This window comes from Nyctereutes procyonoides, unplaced genomic scaffold (assembly GCF_905146905.1).
Source record: "Nyctereutes procyonoides isolate TBG_1078 unplaced genomic scaffold, NYPRO_anot_genome, whole genome shotgun sequence".
Classification (NCBI taxonomy): domain Eukaryota; kingdom Metazoa; phylum Chordata; class Mammalia; order Carnivora; family Canidae; genus Nyctereutes; species Nyctereutes procyonoides.
In genome coordinates this window covers 24,296,191-24,312,227 of record NW_026575142.1, presented here as the reverse complement: position 1 = coordinate 24,312,227, position 16,037 = coordinate 24,296,191, and the positions used below count along the sequence as shown (strand labels likewise).

At 33.4% G+C, this 16,037-nt stretch overlaps 1 protein-coding gene across 1 annotated transcript in view; it reads left to right on the top strand.

Moving 5' to 3' along the window:
* The window catches only part of PSMD14 (proteasome 26S subunit, non-ATPase 14), a 102,385-nt gene that overhangs the window by 66,304 nt on the left and 20,044 nt on the right, over nt 1-16,037 (top strand). Inside the window, exon 8 of the mRNA XM_055308246.1 lies at nt 12,422-12,529. Within this exon, the coding sequence (XP_055164221.1) occupies nt 12,422-12,529 (108 nt within the window). The remainder of the gene's footprint in view (nt 1-12,421; nt 12,530-16,037) is intronic.

The following is a 16,037-nucleotide window of genomic DNA, read 5'->3' as shown; positions in this document are numbered from 1 at the left end:
TCTCTCTTTTTGAGTGATTAGGTAAGCACTGATTCTTTGCAATCTCATTAATTCATATCTGATTTCCTTTTATAGTTTACTTTTTATGGAATTATTGCATACCAGGTATTACAGTGATAAATATTCATGTATTCTTTAGTAATTCTGCAGATATTGTTATTACTCTATTTTATCAATGAAAGGGTAAAAAAAAAACTAGGGTCAAAGAGATTACTTTGTCCAAAATTATAGCTTTATTGAGCAGCGGCACAAGTATACAAATCAGGTCTATACAATTTCAGAACTCAAGCTGTTTTACTGTTTCTTTAATATTAGATAATTATGAATTATGTAATTAGAGTAACTCATGATTGGAGAATGAGTACCAGAGGCCATTGCAAGACTTTTTCCTAACTAACATGGATCAATACCACTCCCTTTTCTTTAGTGTAAGTCAGGGGAAGGGGCTACATATTTTATCTAAGTTCTTAATAGTTCACTCTACTACTTATAGTAGTTACTATGTATTAATTGATTTTCCTCATATACTATTTGTTGTATTAATTTTAAGAAGCAATTTAGTCAGACTCATTCATGTCAGCTTTTGTGACATCCCTAGGACTAAACATTGAGACCTACATAAATAATAAAATATATATAAAGAATCCATAGCACTCGGTATATTATATAATCCTGTAAATATTTAAAAATGATACAGGTGGAAAATGATAATAACATGTATAATTTAAATGAAAAGTAAGCTATAGAAATTACTGGTGTGCTTCACTCTAAATGTTAAATAGCTTTTAAAATTTTGTTTTGCTTTATTTGTAAAATATACATATTCACCTATTCTAAGCTTCAGTTCTCAAGTAGTAAAGTGGCAACCTTTTGCTTAAAGTTTTGTTATCTTGTATATTCCGCCCACAACTGGACTTGATCCTGCAGCAAATTTAAGAGTTAATTTAACTTGTAAATTATACAAGTTATATTATATTTCTTATATATTTCTATATAAGATTCTATTTCTTTAGGGCGAAAAGAATGATGACTTTGTGCAAAGTCATAAAACTACCATGCAACTATACTTTTGAGAATCTATTTTCTTATCATAATTCCTGTCAGTAAAATGTTCAGATGTTACCTGCTAACTGATAACAATCTTTGTATTTGCTCTCTATTTTGAAAACACTGAAAGAAAAAAAAACACTAATAACCCTTCAGTCCATATAAATCTTCACAATGGCTGAATTTTCTTGAGAAATTTTCATTCATTCTGATCAGAAATACAACTTATCAGCAGATATTTCTTAAGTACATCTGATGTACCTGTGTGCTAATGATTCTGGCATATAAAATAAATAAAAAACCAATCTTTGTCTTTTGAGAAGATCAGTCATATACATTTTGTGTTTGCCAGATAACATAGATCTAGTGAGCCAGATAACATTCTGCCAATTATGTGCTGATAATCTTATATTGCATACTGATAGAGAATACAAATTACATTGATACTGCTTTGTTTCAATAACTAAGTATTAAATTGGTTGCTAGAGACAGAAATAATTCAACAAATACTTAATTCAGAAACTTGTATGTGCCAATATGCAATAAAATGCTACTTGTATAACAAACATAGTAAATGCAAATTGGAAGAAGAGAGAAATTGGTATGACTGCACAAAGTAAATGAGCTTGGACTGAGCTTTGGTGAATGGGCAGGACATCACTCAGGAAAGAGAAGTTTGTCCTTCTGGAGAAGAAGGTAGAAATAATAGAGGTGGTATACTTACCTCTTTGTTCATGCTTCTTTCACAGATAGATTAGGATGTAAAATGAATAGTTTTTGATGTTATTGTTTTTATTCAGCGTTTTATAAAAAAGATGGGGCTTTGAAGAGTAATTGCAAGTATAGGAGGAAGGAATTAGGGAATGAAAATTATAAGAGCTTACCTTTTATTTTCAGAGATTTAGAAGGTTTTATGTTTTTCAGTGTGGCGAGGGGGAACTACTTTACTTATCCCAGAATTTTGTATTAGAAGCTTCAAATGGTGGAAATTTAAAACTACTCAAAAATAGTTTTGTTTTAGCTTTTTCTTTTATTGTTAAAAAATACATGTCATAAATGGGGATAGAGTAATGAAGGGCAAAAGGCTTTGGGATCAGGCCTGCAGTTGAATCTCATTTTTATTACCTTATCTCTTCTTTATAGTATAACTTTGAGCAAGTTATCTGATCTTTAGCTTTAGTTTTCTCATCTATAAAACGGGGCTTTTAGTACCTATCTCATAGTATTATGAAGTGATATGTCATGAGTAGAATGCACATACCATATAGGAGATGTGCAATAAATGACATTTTATTCTGAAGATTAAATTAATTGCTCTTAAATTAAGATTAATAGCATATTTTAAAATAGAGAATATGAGTGTTTCTGAAAATTTTATTAAGAACGGGTCTGTAACTATGTTACAAACTTCAAGAAGGTAAAGGTAATGACTACAAAAGAAATGAAAACTTTCCTTTGTATTTTGTACCTCCTAAATTTAAGAATACTCTTCTGAATCAGCTGATTTTTATTAAGCCCTATTTTTCTGACATATTTCTCTCAGACATGCTGAAGAGAAAAATAAATACTTTAAAATTCTGACCTTTGAAGTGATTATGATTAATGTATTACAGTCAAAACCATTTTGGGTTTTGTGTTATCTCCTCTGCAAGATCAAGGCCTCTTTTAGTGGAGAAATGTTTTCATATCTGGGAAATCATGTAGTGTCTGGTAAAGAGATGTTTTCTTCAGGACTCCTGGGTGGCTTAGCGGTTGAGTGTCTGCCTTTGGCCCAGGTGTGGTCCTGGAGTCCTGGGATCAAGTCTCACAGCGGGCTTCCTGCAGGGAGCCTGCTTCTCCCTCTGCCTATGTCTCTGCCCCTCTCTTTCTGTGTCTCTCATGAATAAATAAATAAAATCTTTAAAAAGTAAAAAAACTAACAGTTAAAAAAAAGACATTTTCTTTGTAAATGTTTACAAAATAAAATCAAAGAATGAATGTGTCAGTGGCCAGTTATTAACATTTCTGGCTTTTAACATATAAAAGACTGGTAAATTTTGTGAGGTTTAATAATTTTTATAGGTAGTGGTCATAGAGACATTTATTAAATGAGTGAAATGTAAGATTGATAAGGTTACTGAGCCATTTGTTCATAGATAATTACCTTGATGAATTCGAACCTTGTGTAATCAGAGCTAGAATTCAAGTTTAATATGCTATTTGTCTTCTAAAGGTAGAGAAAAATAATCAGAATATCTGTTATTCATAAGATTTTATTTTGATCAATATCCCGTAAGGGTCAGTTAGGGCTGGTTAGTCCTACTCTCAAATTGTATACACATATACACACCTTTTCTTCATCTAGTTTTCCAGATTGCAAGAGAAAAATAGAAAATAGGACACATAAAAATTCTATTTCCACTCCTAATATAGCTCTGTGAGCATACCCATCCAACTCTTGGAACAAGTTTAGTTACTATATTATCTTTTGTTTGCTTCCTGTTTTATACTCTTATTATCAGAAATTGTCAGCTAGGAATGTTAAAGCAATTTTATGTTTAAAATTCTAAGAAACATAAATCTTACATAGATTTAACAGTTCTTAGTATAGTTCTTTTAGTTTATAGTTTCTGTGTTAATAATATAGTCTCTGAGCTACTTTGTTATTGTTTAGTACTTGCCATGCATTTCAAGTGTTATAAATCTGTTTCACATTAGTTCAAATTAAACTTTCAATAAAGATAAAGGAAAAACTTTTAAAACACTTCCTGTTATCTATAAGAATGTTATTTATTGACTTTTGATTCTGAAATACTTTTCTCTCCCTAATCTAATAATCTTTGGTCATTCAACAGATACTTAACACTACTGTGTGACAGGCATATACTGGAGGCCTAGTTCTCTAGTTCCTTGTTGTTAATGCCAGTTTTGTACCAGCAAATGCAAACTATGACTTTGTATAAGAAGCCTTTCCATAGCCCATATATTTTAATAAATTTAATATGTTCTTATCATTGTAACTTCCTAAAGAAGTTAGGATTGATTATGGTGCTAGATATTCTTGTAGGTCATAGTTGATTCCTCAGTAATTATTCTTAGACAACTAGTAAGCTGATTAATAGATACCCACTGCCGCTTTTTACATTCCAAATTCATTTACTCTGCAGTTTTTATTCCAGATTAAACACAGGTCAGTGCATTGTGATGTTTGGGTTTTTCAGTTTAGTATGCTGTGGAAGAGTATTTTATGATTTCAAGACTGATCAGTGAGGAGGAAGTATATATTTTGTAAAGCTAGTGATTAGACTTTTATAGATAACAAATGGCCGTTTTTGAAGGAAAAATAACACGAATGATAAAACTTCACATAAAATGCTTTCTTTGGAGCTTTTGATTTCAATTAATATTTATTCTGTACCATATTATATGTGCCAAGTATTCTGCTGGGGAATGGATATTTGGTGGCGAATAAGACAAAAACTTGCTGTCAAGTAACTAAATCTAATAGTCTTTTCTTGCTTTTGTGTAAAGAGAAAGTGTTACATCAAATAGCTTGGTGATGAAGAGTACTAGCTTTGGCATGCTGTATATGTACAAATCATAGTGGTATCACTTTGCTGGTTGTGTTATCTCATTTAATTTATCCAAGTTCTCTGAGCCTCTGTTTTCTCATGCATAAATTGTGAATATTAATGCCTGTCTCTTGGTTCAGAGGCTTAAACAAGATAATTTCTCTAAATATTTAATTGAGAAGCTCAATAAAAATACATAAAAATGATATACAACCAAGTATTAATCTTTACATATTATTATTCTTGCAATAATGACCTTGCCTAATGAGAGATAGCAGTTTGAAGCATATATTTGCATTTTTCTTTGAAGATGATGTTAAAGTCACAAGAAATGTATATAAGTTCCTTATCCACCCGCCTTACCACTTTGTTAATTTGGTTGAGCTCTAACTTTTAGTCTGTAAAGCTTTTTATTTCTTTCCTTTTTGTGGAACTCTCAAGAAGCATACCAACTGTATTGCTTTAGTTTGTGTACCAGAAAGGAATCTGAAGTCACTTGTTCATTTTATTTTTTTTATTTTTTTATTTTTTTTTATTCATTTATGATAGTCACACACACAGAGAGAGAGAGAGGCAGAGACACAGGCAGAGGGAGAAGCAGGCTCCATGCACCGGGAGCCCGACGTGGGACTCGATCCCGGGTCTGCAGGATCGCGCCCTGGGCCAAAGGCAGGCGCCAAACCGCTGCGCCACCTAGGGATCCCCACTTGTTCATTTTATATAGGCTGCGTGAGTAGCCACCAGATACAGTTGGTATTCTAAGTTGGTATCAGACCAGTGACCCAGAAGTAAGTCTCTTGTAGCTCATTAACAGTCTAGTTCAGTTTTAAGTTTCTTGTTTATTGGTCTAGAAATGCCTGTTATGCAGGAATGTCAAGATTCTAGGGGCATTGCTACTTTTATTTATTTATTTTTAATCTTTATTTTATTTATTTATTTATTTATTTATTTATTTATTTATTTATTTATTTATTTATTTATGATACAGAGAGAGAGAGGCAGAGAGGCAGAGAGGCAGAGACACAGGCAGAGGGAGAAGCAGGCTCCATGCACTGGGAGCCCGATGTGGGATTCGATCCCGGGTCTCCAGGATCGCGCCCTGGGCCAAAGGCAGGCGCTCAACCGCTGCGCCACCCAGGTGTCCTATATTGCTACTTTTAAAAAGAGATAATAATATTTAGTATAACTGTATACCTAAAAAAAATTAGGAACTGGGATGCCTGGGTGGCTCAGCGGTTGAGCGTCTGCCTTCGGCTCAGTGCGTGATCCTGGAGTTCTGGGATCGAGTCCCACATCCAGCTCCCTGCATGGAGCCTGCTTCTCCCTCTGCCTCTGTCTCTGCCTCTCTCCCCTCCCCCCCTCTCTTTCTCTCTGTGTCTCTCATGAATAAATAAAATCTTTAAAAAAAAAGAAAATAATAATAAAATAAAATCTTTTTTAAAAAAATTAGGAATTTTCCTAAGGAAATAGATATCTTTAAATGTTTCTCCCTAACATTCTCTTCTCTTTTCTTTTCCTTTTGTAACTTCTACCCCCCAATGAGGGGCTTGAACTCATGAGTCCAAGATTAAGTCACATGCTCCTCTGACTGAGCCAGCCAGGTGCCCTCTCCCTAATTTTCTGTCGATGTTTTTATATGTCAGATATCTGTGGATGCCAAATTTATAATTCTGAAGTAGTTTGGGGAGTAACCTTTTCTAACTTTAACACTGTATTGCAGTAGCAGTACTCTGCTTTGTTTACCAGGTCAGTTGTGCTCCAAGAAGCAGACTCCAAAATGGGGTTAACTATTCAAGAGATCTATTAGGGTAAATACCCATGATGGATAAAGAGGACAAGCAGTACAGGTGTGACCCTGTGGAAGGAGAAAGGGAGGGTAGAATTGGAAATTGGGTGGAATTGGGAAGATAGGTATAGTATCAGACTATACAGCATGTTTCTGAGAAAGTTTCAGTCAGACTGATGGAAATCCTTGAGACAAAGTTGCTCTGGGGAGGAATCCTTTATTTGGCAGGAATGGCTAGTTTCTAGTACCTCCACTTTGCTCAGTCATTGGCTGGGAGCAGCCCAAAGGAAACATGACCTGGGGTGACCTCCCAGAAGATCCAAAGGTGTAGCATGTGGAGGTGGTGAGTCAGCTACGCTCTCTGCAGCAGGTTCTGTTGAAAAGAGGTCTGAGCTGGGCAGCTCTGTGACTGCCACAGTTAATAACATTAAAAACTACAGTGGCAGGTATACATGTATTTCATGTAATCTTATCACCAACTCTGCGAGGTGTCATTCATGAGCAAATGGGGACATTGAGAGCGTAAATAACTTATCCTTGGTTGCTGAGGTAGCCAGTGGTAGAACAAGAATTGTAACTTAGGCAGGATTCTGACTCCAGTGTCTCAAGTATTTAAGTACCTATATCAGACTGACTACATGCATACCCTAAAAAATTCTGCTGAACTTTACTTTGTGAAAGTTTTATGAATCTAAAAATGTCTAATTACCTTTTGCCGTACTAGTTTCTAAAGATCCTTTGTTTTCATTAAGGCATACATGTTCAGAACTTGTGGCTTTACTGTTTGAATTTTGATGCATGTCTTCACTTGTCAAAAAAAGTACATTATGCTAGTTACACCCCATCCCCCTTTTCTCCCAGTATATTGAAGTTGTACTACAGATCTCTAGCTACAGTAAGCAGTTCTCCAAGGATGAAGAAAGAAAATGTACATACACATAGGAATTTCTTTTCCAGAGCTAAAATTGACATTTTATAAATAATTTCCGTGTTGCAAACTTGAGACTAAGAAATCACAGCAATTCAGTGATATGCATTTGGCATGAGTCAGTTTTAGTTCTTAGTGCTTTTCATTGGAAATGGCATAAAAAGTAAGATTTCTTTGAATTTTTTATGCTGTGGGCTTACAAGAGACAGAAGATGTTTTTCTTATAGATGCCTGGCAGTGCATGGCAGCAGAAGTAACGAAAGGGTCACAAACCCCAGCAGTACTTCCCAGGTCACATGCACCCTTAATTTTTAAAGAATCTAGAAACACCCTAAGCAGTTGATAATAGGTCATTTCTAGGTGATAAAGGGTATTTGATATGAAGTACTGCTTTTCTTTCTACACCTACCATTTTTTATAGTCATTTAGAGACTTTATGTTTTTAAATATGTAACAACTGGTAACTGAATTACAGCTCTTTTCTTTTTTTGATATTTGATATTGATTTCAAGGTCTTAAAATTTTTCTCTCAAGCTTTGTTAAAAGAATCATTTCAGTTTATTTTATTTATAAGCACTTTCCGCAGTCATTGACTTCAATCTAAGTGCAATTAGAAATGCCAGAGGCAGCTACTGTTAAAAAAGAGAGACAGAGACAGAGATAGAGAGGTTAAAATTATAGTAACTACTACCAAAAGTGTTTATGCATTTTTCTTTCAGACACCTTTGTATTAAAGTAATTTGAAACTTGACAATATAGCCTCCTTTGATGTAAAAATTGAGAAACATAGATTGGTGCTTTAGAAATTTAGTCTTTCAGTGACCTAGCAGTTGATATAAAAATATGAATTTGAAAATAAATAGCATATTGGGTAAACTGTACTGTACTCATGAAAGGAGCCAAAAAATTATGGATTAAACTGAATTTGAAAAATAATTACAGTTTTGAGTCCGAAACCAGATTCATTATTAAAATGAAATGATAGGTCCTTGACCCTTGGGTGTGCTTGGAATAAATATGGAACACAGTATTGTTTTTAAAACTATTTTGCTTTTATAAGCTAAGACAGATGTACAAAAAAGATGCAGTTTTTATTTTGTATTGGCAGCTTCCAAATATTTAGTATCTATTTCCAAGAGTTGCAATTAGTAAAGCAACCATGGTACTGAAATCTGCACATCCCACAAGCTAATTATATTTGCAAGGTCAGAGTGAATACATATTTTCAGAAAAATAAAGGGTTATATAAATATGTGTCTTCTACTTGGCTGTTATATCACAGTTTGTTGATCTGGAGTATAATGTGTACAATTCACAAATTTGTCTGATAACAGAAAGTGGTGTGTGATTGTGTTTATTTTACTAACCAGTATATTCACAGCAATCACTTCCAAATATCTCTCCAGTAAAGATGTGTTAATTACAAAACAGACAAGGTCTTCTATTATATTAAAGCTACTAACAAGAAGACAGCAGGAATCACACATGTAAATAGCATCATCAACCCCTATTTTAGTCCTCTGTTTTGATCTGTGAGTTGCGCATAGACCAAAGGTGCTATTAAAGACTGAGTGTATGAAATAGGCAGCATTATATGAACAAAATTTATTCAACAAGAAAACAGACCTTTAACATGAATTTAACAAGCCTGAGAAATTATAAACTATCATATGCTGCAGATTCATGCAGTGATAATAAACAAAAAAGGAAAGTAAGAGGTTTCCCTAAGCTAGCCAAACTGCTAATGGTTTTGTTATAAGCTGTCTACTGTTGCAGTGACCTCTGAAAAGTCTCAAGGCACTTGTACCAGAAAAAATTAAATGGTCAGGCTGGTGGATGGAGATACAGTGTGGATTCAGTGTGGGATATAGGACTTCAGCATGGAAAGGAATTATAAAAGTCTAGCATCACATTCCTGAAAATACTCTTTATACTTTTGTTTGGAAGTTTTTGTTATTACGTATTGATGCAGTAGTTTTTGTGCAAAGTTTTTTGGCTAAATTACTATTTGGATTTATAAGCTATAAACTGGACTGGTTTAGTGTATGTATACTTTAAAACAAACTGTTTAGAAAATTCACCTAGCTCCAAAAATGGATTCTTTCCCCTGTCCCCTTCCCTATACCTTAATTAATCTTTGGGGGTTCCTTGTGCCAGTATACTGTATCTAAGATTTCCTTTCTTATCATGGAGTGACCACTTTGCTGTCATTCTGTTGCATCATGCTGTAAATACATAAACATGGAGAAACGCCTTCAGCTTATACACACCTCCAAGTGCTCACCAGGGCTTTTTCTTGAATCTTACTGTGGCATAATTAACACCTTCTTCACCCATTGCTCATTAGTGCACTGGACATTAATGAGTCTATTTTGATAGGTTGCTCTAAAGAAGGAACCTGCTTATTCTCACAGTGCAAAAGGCAATTATAAAATTGTACAGAAATTGAAATGTAGACTATATTGCCATATTTATATTTTTATTGCGTACTAAATCTAATTTTGGTTTGCAGGTTGTTGAACATGTTAGTTTCCTTAAGACAGTTGCTATAGCAATGGCAGCAAATTCCTTTAATCTTGGTGTAGTTAAAGTATTCTTTTCTATTGGCTATCATATTGCTACTCAGGAATCATCAATCTAAGCATGTCATTCACATAGGCCATCATTTAATACTTAAACAATATATTGCTTTTAAATCTTTTTCTCATTTTTTAATATAATTTATTTTTTTTTTAAATTTTAGATTTGTTTCTAACTGATGATAATACCTACTTAGCTGGTATTTTCATTTCCTTTTTATGAGGTTTCACACCTACTTATAATATTCCAGAGAAATATTATGGAGATTTTTGCATGTAAAATAGCTGCCTGCTGTTTTAGTTTGAAAGTGTTTAGTATAAAACAGTATACAGACATTTTGTTGTGGTATATGATGGAATTTTCATGGTTTTGTAGGATTGTTTTTTTCCTGCAAATGATTTTATTGAAATCTTAAAATGGAATCAAAATACTCTAAAATCATTTGGGCCAAAATGATGCTTTGCTTTTAAATTTACCGGAGCACTTAAATACTGGAGTACTTAAATGGCAGTGTTTTAATTTTTTTTTTAATTTTAAATTTTTTTAGGATTTTATTTATTTGAGAGAAAGATAGCAAGAGAGTACCAGGGTGGGGAGAGTGGGGTGGAGGGGGAGGGAGAAGCAGGCTCCGCATTGAGCCAGGAGCCCAACGTGAGGCCCAATCCCAGGACCCTGGGACTGTGACCTGAGCGGAAGGTAGAAGCTTAACTGACTGAGTCACCCAAGTCCCCTCTAAATGGTGGCAGTTCTTAATCCTGCACTTACTTATTTAAGTTACACCTGTCTTATTCAAATGGTCATTTTTCTCCTTTTGCTTACATCTTAATTTTATTTTATGTGCTTTTGAGTAGAAAATTTTACTTCTGTATTTTGTAAACAAGTGTTTGAAATTATTATAATATCTGATTAAAGCATGTCTGATATTAGTACCTATTTTTATTGTTTCATGAAAATAAATGATTAAAAAATCTAAGTACAAGCAAGAAGTATAAATGTAGGCCATATTTATTTTTATATAAATGTGAAAGTTAAGTCTGAATTGCAGTTATTGTATAAAAAGAAAAAGGAGTTTTCACAGACTATTAAATCATGTATGTTCTGGGGATAGTTGGTTTTATTTTGAGGCAAGAGGACTCTGGGGAAATTCAAACTGTTAGAAGTAAAAGCAAAACTCAGAGTTGATTTTTTTTTTGGCCTGCCAGAGTGGACACTTGTAATGAATGCTTTGGTATAAGTTTGTATTCTTTGTACTGTTTGTTGACCCTTCATGGTAGCCTTTGGAAAGGGTAACTTTTTTTCTTTCTTTAGATCTTATTCTTTAGTATACAGCATGTGTACATATACAAACAGATTTTTCAGACTTGATTAGATTTCATTTGGCTTAACTTGAAAATAAATTTGATTTTCTACTTAATTATACTTACTCAGCTATACTCAAACTCCAAAGAAATGGAAAACAGTCTAGTTGATGGTAGGTTTTATAATGTTAATAAATCACGGTTTAAGTACTTTTAAGGCAAATCTAGAAAAATGTATTATTCTGCTTTAAGATTTTTTTTATGTGACAGAGTATTGAATTTATTCTCTAGGCATTGATTTAAATTCCCAGAAAGAAGCATCTGTCTTAAAGTCCCAGTGCTTGCTTTATATAAAACTTTACAACATTTAAAAGCTTTGACGAGTTTTTTCAAATCCATGATGACGAACAGAAAAAAAGTGTTAGGATAATATATTATTCTTGTTAAACCTCTTAATATATAAGAGCTAATAGATGATACTGTATCATGTAAGAATTTGGACTCTTTTTATACAGAAATAGTGAATACACATAGAAAAAGAAGGGTACCTATTATTACTTCCTTACTATGAACTTACGTCTGTCTCATTCTATACCATGTTCCTGGCTTTTAAAGCACAGATGACCTTGGTTTTCTTGTATTTGCCTCCTATTCTTGACAGTGGCTTGGATATTTAAGGCCATCAGACAAGGTATAAAGTCTTTTATAGTCACAAGAAGTAAAAGGTATCTGACTAGAAGAGAATACGTGGAGCAAGTGCCTTTCTGGCTGTAATTTTGTTGTCATTTCAAGTACTGTGGTAGTATAATTGATGTGACAGGGCTGGGCTTTACATGTGGTCCCTTAGCTTGTGCTCACTTTCAGTTTTAGTTTCTCTTTGTCATTCATTTTGATTAGGTAAAATTTAGGTGACAAACATATGCACACCAATGGAGGCTGTTTGGTGTGGAAGTTTAGTAATGATGTATTTCAATAATAAAGATGCAAAGTTAATATTTTTCTTTACTGCTTCATGAAAATTGCAATAATTGGTGTCACCTTACATTACAAGATAGAGGGTGGTGTGCTGATGGCACAGTCAGCAGGAGGTTCTTTTTTATTAATATTATAATTAAATGATTTTCTGGAAATAGGCCAGAAACAGATGCAAGTTGATCATGCCTGTCCACTGTTGCTTGGCATCATCACTTGCTTTTTTAAAAAGAATTGACCTGACACCTTATTTTTACAGGTTGTTATTGATGCCTTCAGATTGATCAATGCTAATATGATGGTCTTAGGACATGAACCAAGACAAACAACCTCAAATCTGGGTCATTTAAACAAGCCATCTATCCAGGTAATGCCTGTATTTTTTTTTTGTATTTGATAATGTGTTAAAACTCTGTTTTACATTTTAAAGCCTATTATAAATGGCCATTTTAATATCTAATACTTAGCATTTTAATTTGTTTGCAATTAATTTTTCTTGTGCTTGAGAAGAAGATTATGGAAACACTTCCATAAGTTAGATTTGCTCACTTCTGGGTCTGTTTTTAGTGGACTCTTTAAACTTACCTAACATAGTTTGAGTATACCCTTTAAGGGAGCATATGAGAGCCTTTATCTTGAGAATACCTTATGGCTTTTCATGGTTAACATTGTAGTAAAGGACTGATACAAGTTTTGGGTAGAGTGCATTAGGGGTATCATTATTGATTGGTTAGATATTTCTCATGGCATTAAAAATGGGAAAATTGGTATACTTTAAGAGACAGAAACAATTTATAAATGGCACTTAAAATTTTCTGCCTTTTTAAAATTTAATCTCTACATTTAAAATGCGTCCAATATATATCTATATTATTGTTTTTTATTTATATCTTTTTCTTTCTAATAACATCAACCACCATTATTACAGTTATGCAGTCATTTAATATCCTCCCGAGTGATTAATGTTTTTTTTGTATCATTTACATGTCTCATTGTTTTTACACAAATCTTTATTGTCTGCAAAGATTATTTTAAATGTTTTTTAATGTACCACAACCTGTGTCTATATAGTTAATTGCTTCTCTGAAGATTAATTAAATGGACAGAAATACCATGTTTGGTTAAATAGAACACATAGGACAAAGACATTATAGTAGCTATTGCTTCTTGCCTTCTGAAGCCTGGCTCTGTCATATGATTGTCTTCGGGGAGTTGTGGCTTTGACAGTTAAACATGGTTAAGCCTGGGTTACACTCTGATAACTTTACACCTTTAGATGCTTACTTTTACAGCAGTCACTCATCTGAAATCTTTGTCAAAGTGAAACATTTTGTTTCTAAGGATGAGGTGTGCTGCTTTTAAATAAAATTGTTTTACAAGTCAGGAAAAACTACAAAGTTTAATGACTATGAAATAAGCTACCAGTGTTTTTGATTGGGTACAGACAAGCCCATGCTTGTATGTTCCAGGAGAATATATTATTGGACCTGTTTAGCCTGTGATAATGACCTTTCTTATAAACCCCCATAGTATCATACTGCTTCATTATTTTTTTTTGCCAAAGGTTAAGTAGCATCTCACAATCCAAGGTCATTGTGATTACTACATGGTATATTTCTGCCAGAAGTTTTTTACTAATTGCAACTCAACAGCCACCTGTTGCTGATTTCATCTTTTAAGTGTAAACCCTGCTTTTTAACTTTATAAATTGAGCAAAATCAATATTAAAATTTGTTATTTTTTGTCTAACAGTCCAGTTTTATTTTTTAGTCCTACCTTATGAGTCTAACTTAAGGTGGACCTTATAGAGCGAATTCCAAACCCAAGTTAAGAGGACCTATGTGTATAATAGCTACATCATTGTTTTTCTTTCATTTTAGTTAGTTTTTTTTTTTTTTGCCTTCTAATTAAAATTTGTAAATATGTTTATTTCACAGTTTATGTGGTGCCCATCAGAATGACCTCTATCTGGGTGCTTTATAGTTTTAAGACAATTTCAATACTAAAACACTCAAATAGGACCAAGCCAACAAGTAACAGAACAAAGCCACACCTTAAAACTATTTCTTAGTTTTTTTAAGGCAAGCTAGAAAGAAAACAACCCAGAAGAACCTGAAGTAAAGTTAATATTCATAATAGAATTTTAATATATGTTAGCAGAATCTTGGACTCAGGGATCAGAAGCCTTTCTGAAAGGGTTTTATTTTGAAGATTTGTGTTAAGAGAGGCCTTGTACCTAAACCAGCTTTTTAAAGTAGAGATAGAAATCTGACAGCAACCATCAGCACTTAATGCTGGTGATCACTATTGATTTTCTAACACTGATTTTTTTACTATTATAGTAGTGGGGGAATTATTATATTGTAGACTACTGTTTAATAATTTGAGGAAAGTTTACAACGTGTTAAGAAAAAGATTATAAAATAGGATATACAAGTTCTCTTTGCAGATACATGTTTTATAATCTGTGCCTATCTATACCAAGATGTTAGTATTGATTACCTTTGGTGGTGGGATTATGGAATTTTTTTCCTTATTTTTCCTTTTCCATATTTCTTAAACTTTCTACAGTGAAACATATATTACAGAAAATTTTATTTTTAAAGCACTAAAACAGTGTTGGAAATATCTACCACAAAACAAAACTAATAGAGTTTACATTAATATTCAGGTTTTAAGTAAGAGAAGCCATTAATAACCCTGAAAGGGAGGCAAAAGTATAATGCTAGACTTTTGTTTTAATATATGAGACTTAGTATTATTTTGTACTTAGAACATGTGACCATTATCAAATGTATAGGATTGAGGATTAACAAGCATTTATTTTAGTAACTAAACATTTTAAACTATTTCACTTAAAAACTGTTCAAAGTATTCCAGATCCTTATGAGCCATAGTATAAGTAAAGACTGGGTTGTCAACTGCTTAGAAATTTAGTAACTATTGATGCACAGGTGCATTGTGCAAGGACTGTGAGCCTCTGAGTATAGCCCTGGGTACAACTGCATTGTCTAACAGAGTTAAGCTATTTGAAAAATATCGTTTTCAGTGCTTACTGAACAGTTATAATACAGTTGCCCTGGAAGAAACCATTGTGGTCATTTTGTAGATGAGAGAACAGAGAACCCAGAAAGTTCGTGGGCTTTGTAGTGAGTTAATGTAGGAACTGGTATTCATAACCTAGGCTCCTGGCTCTTTATACTATACTTGGGAACTTAATTAATTAAACAATTAATTTAAGCATAGATAATATATTAGTTCAAAATTCAACAGGTACAAAAAGTATTTAAGTGGAAACTTTCTTCTTTTGCCTTCTGCCTCCCAGTTCTCCACTGTAGAGGGAACAACAAAACACATTTTGTTTCTTTTCAGAGTTATTATACTTATATGAAGAAAGCTCCATTTAAAAATATGATCTAAGGGATATTATTTAGCTCCACATTTTCACCTTATTATCAGTGTGAAATAATGCAAACAAACTTATCCTTAGTTCTAAATAAACATGCTTTGCTTTTTTAAAAGCATGGAACTTTTTTTTTTTTTTTACCTATCAAGAACCTCTAAAAAGGTTATTATTGGGCAGCCCCGGTGGCCCAGCGGTTTAGCGCTGCCTGCAGCCTGGTGTGTGATCCTGGAGACCCGGGATCAAGTCCCACGCCAGGCTTCCTGTATGGAGCCTGCTTTTCCCTCTGCCTGTGTCTCTGCCCCTCTCTCTCTGTCTCTATGAATAAAATAAAATCTTAAAAAAAAAATAAAAAGTTTATTATTATTAAACAGTTCATAAGCCGTGTATTTTATAATATGCCTGCTTTTCCATAGCAGTGAGTATATGGAGATGTAATTTTAACTTCTTCTCAATAGTCCGGGCAGTGTCA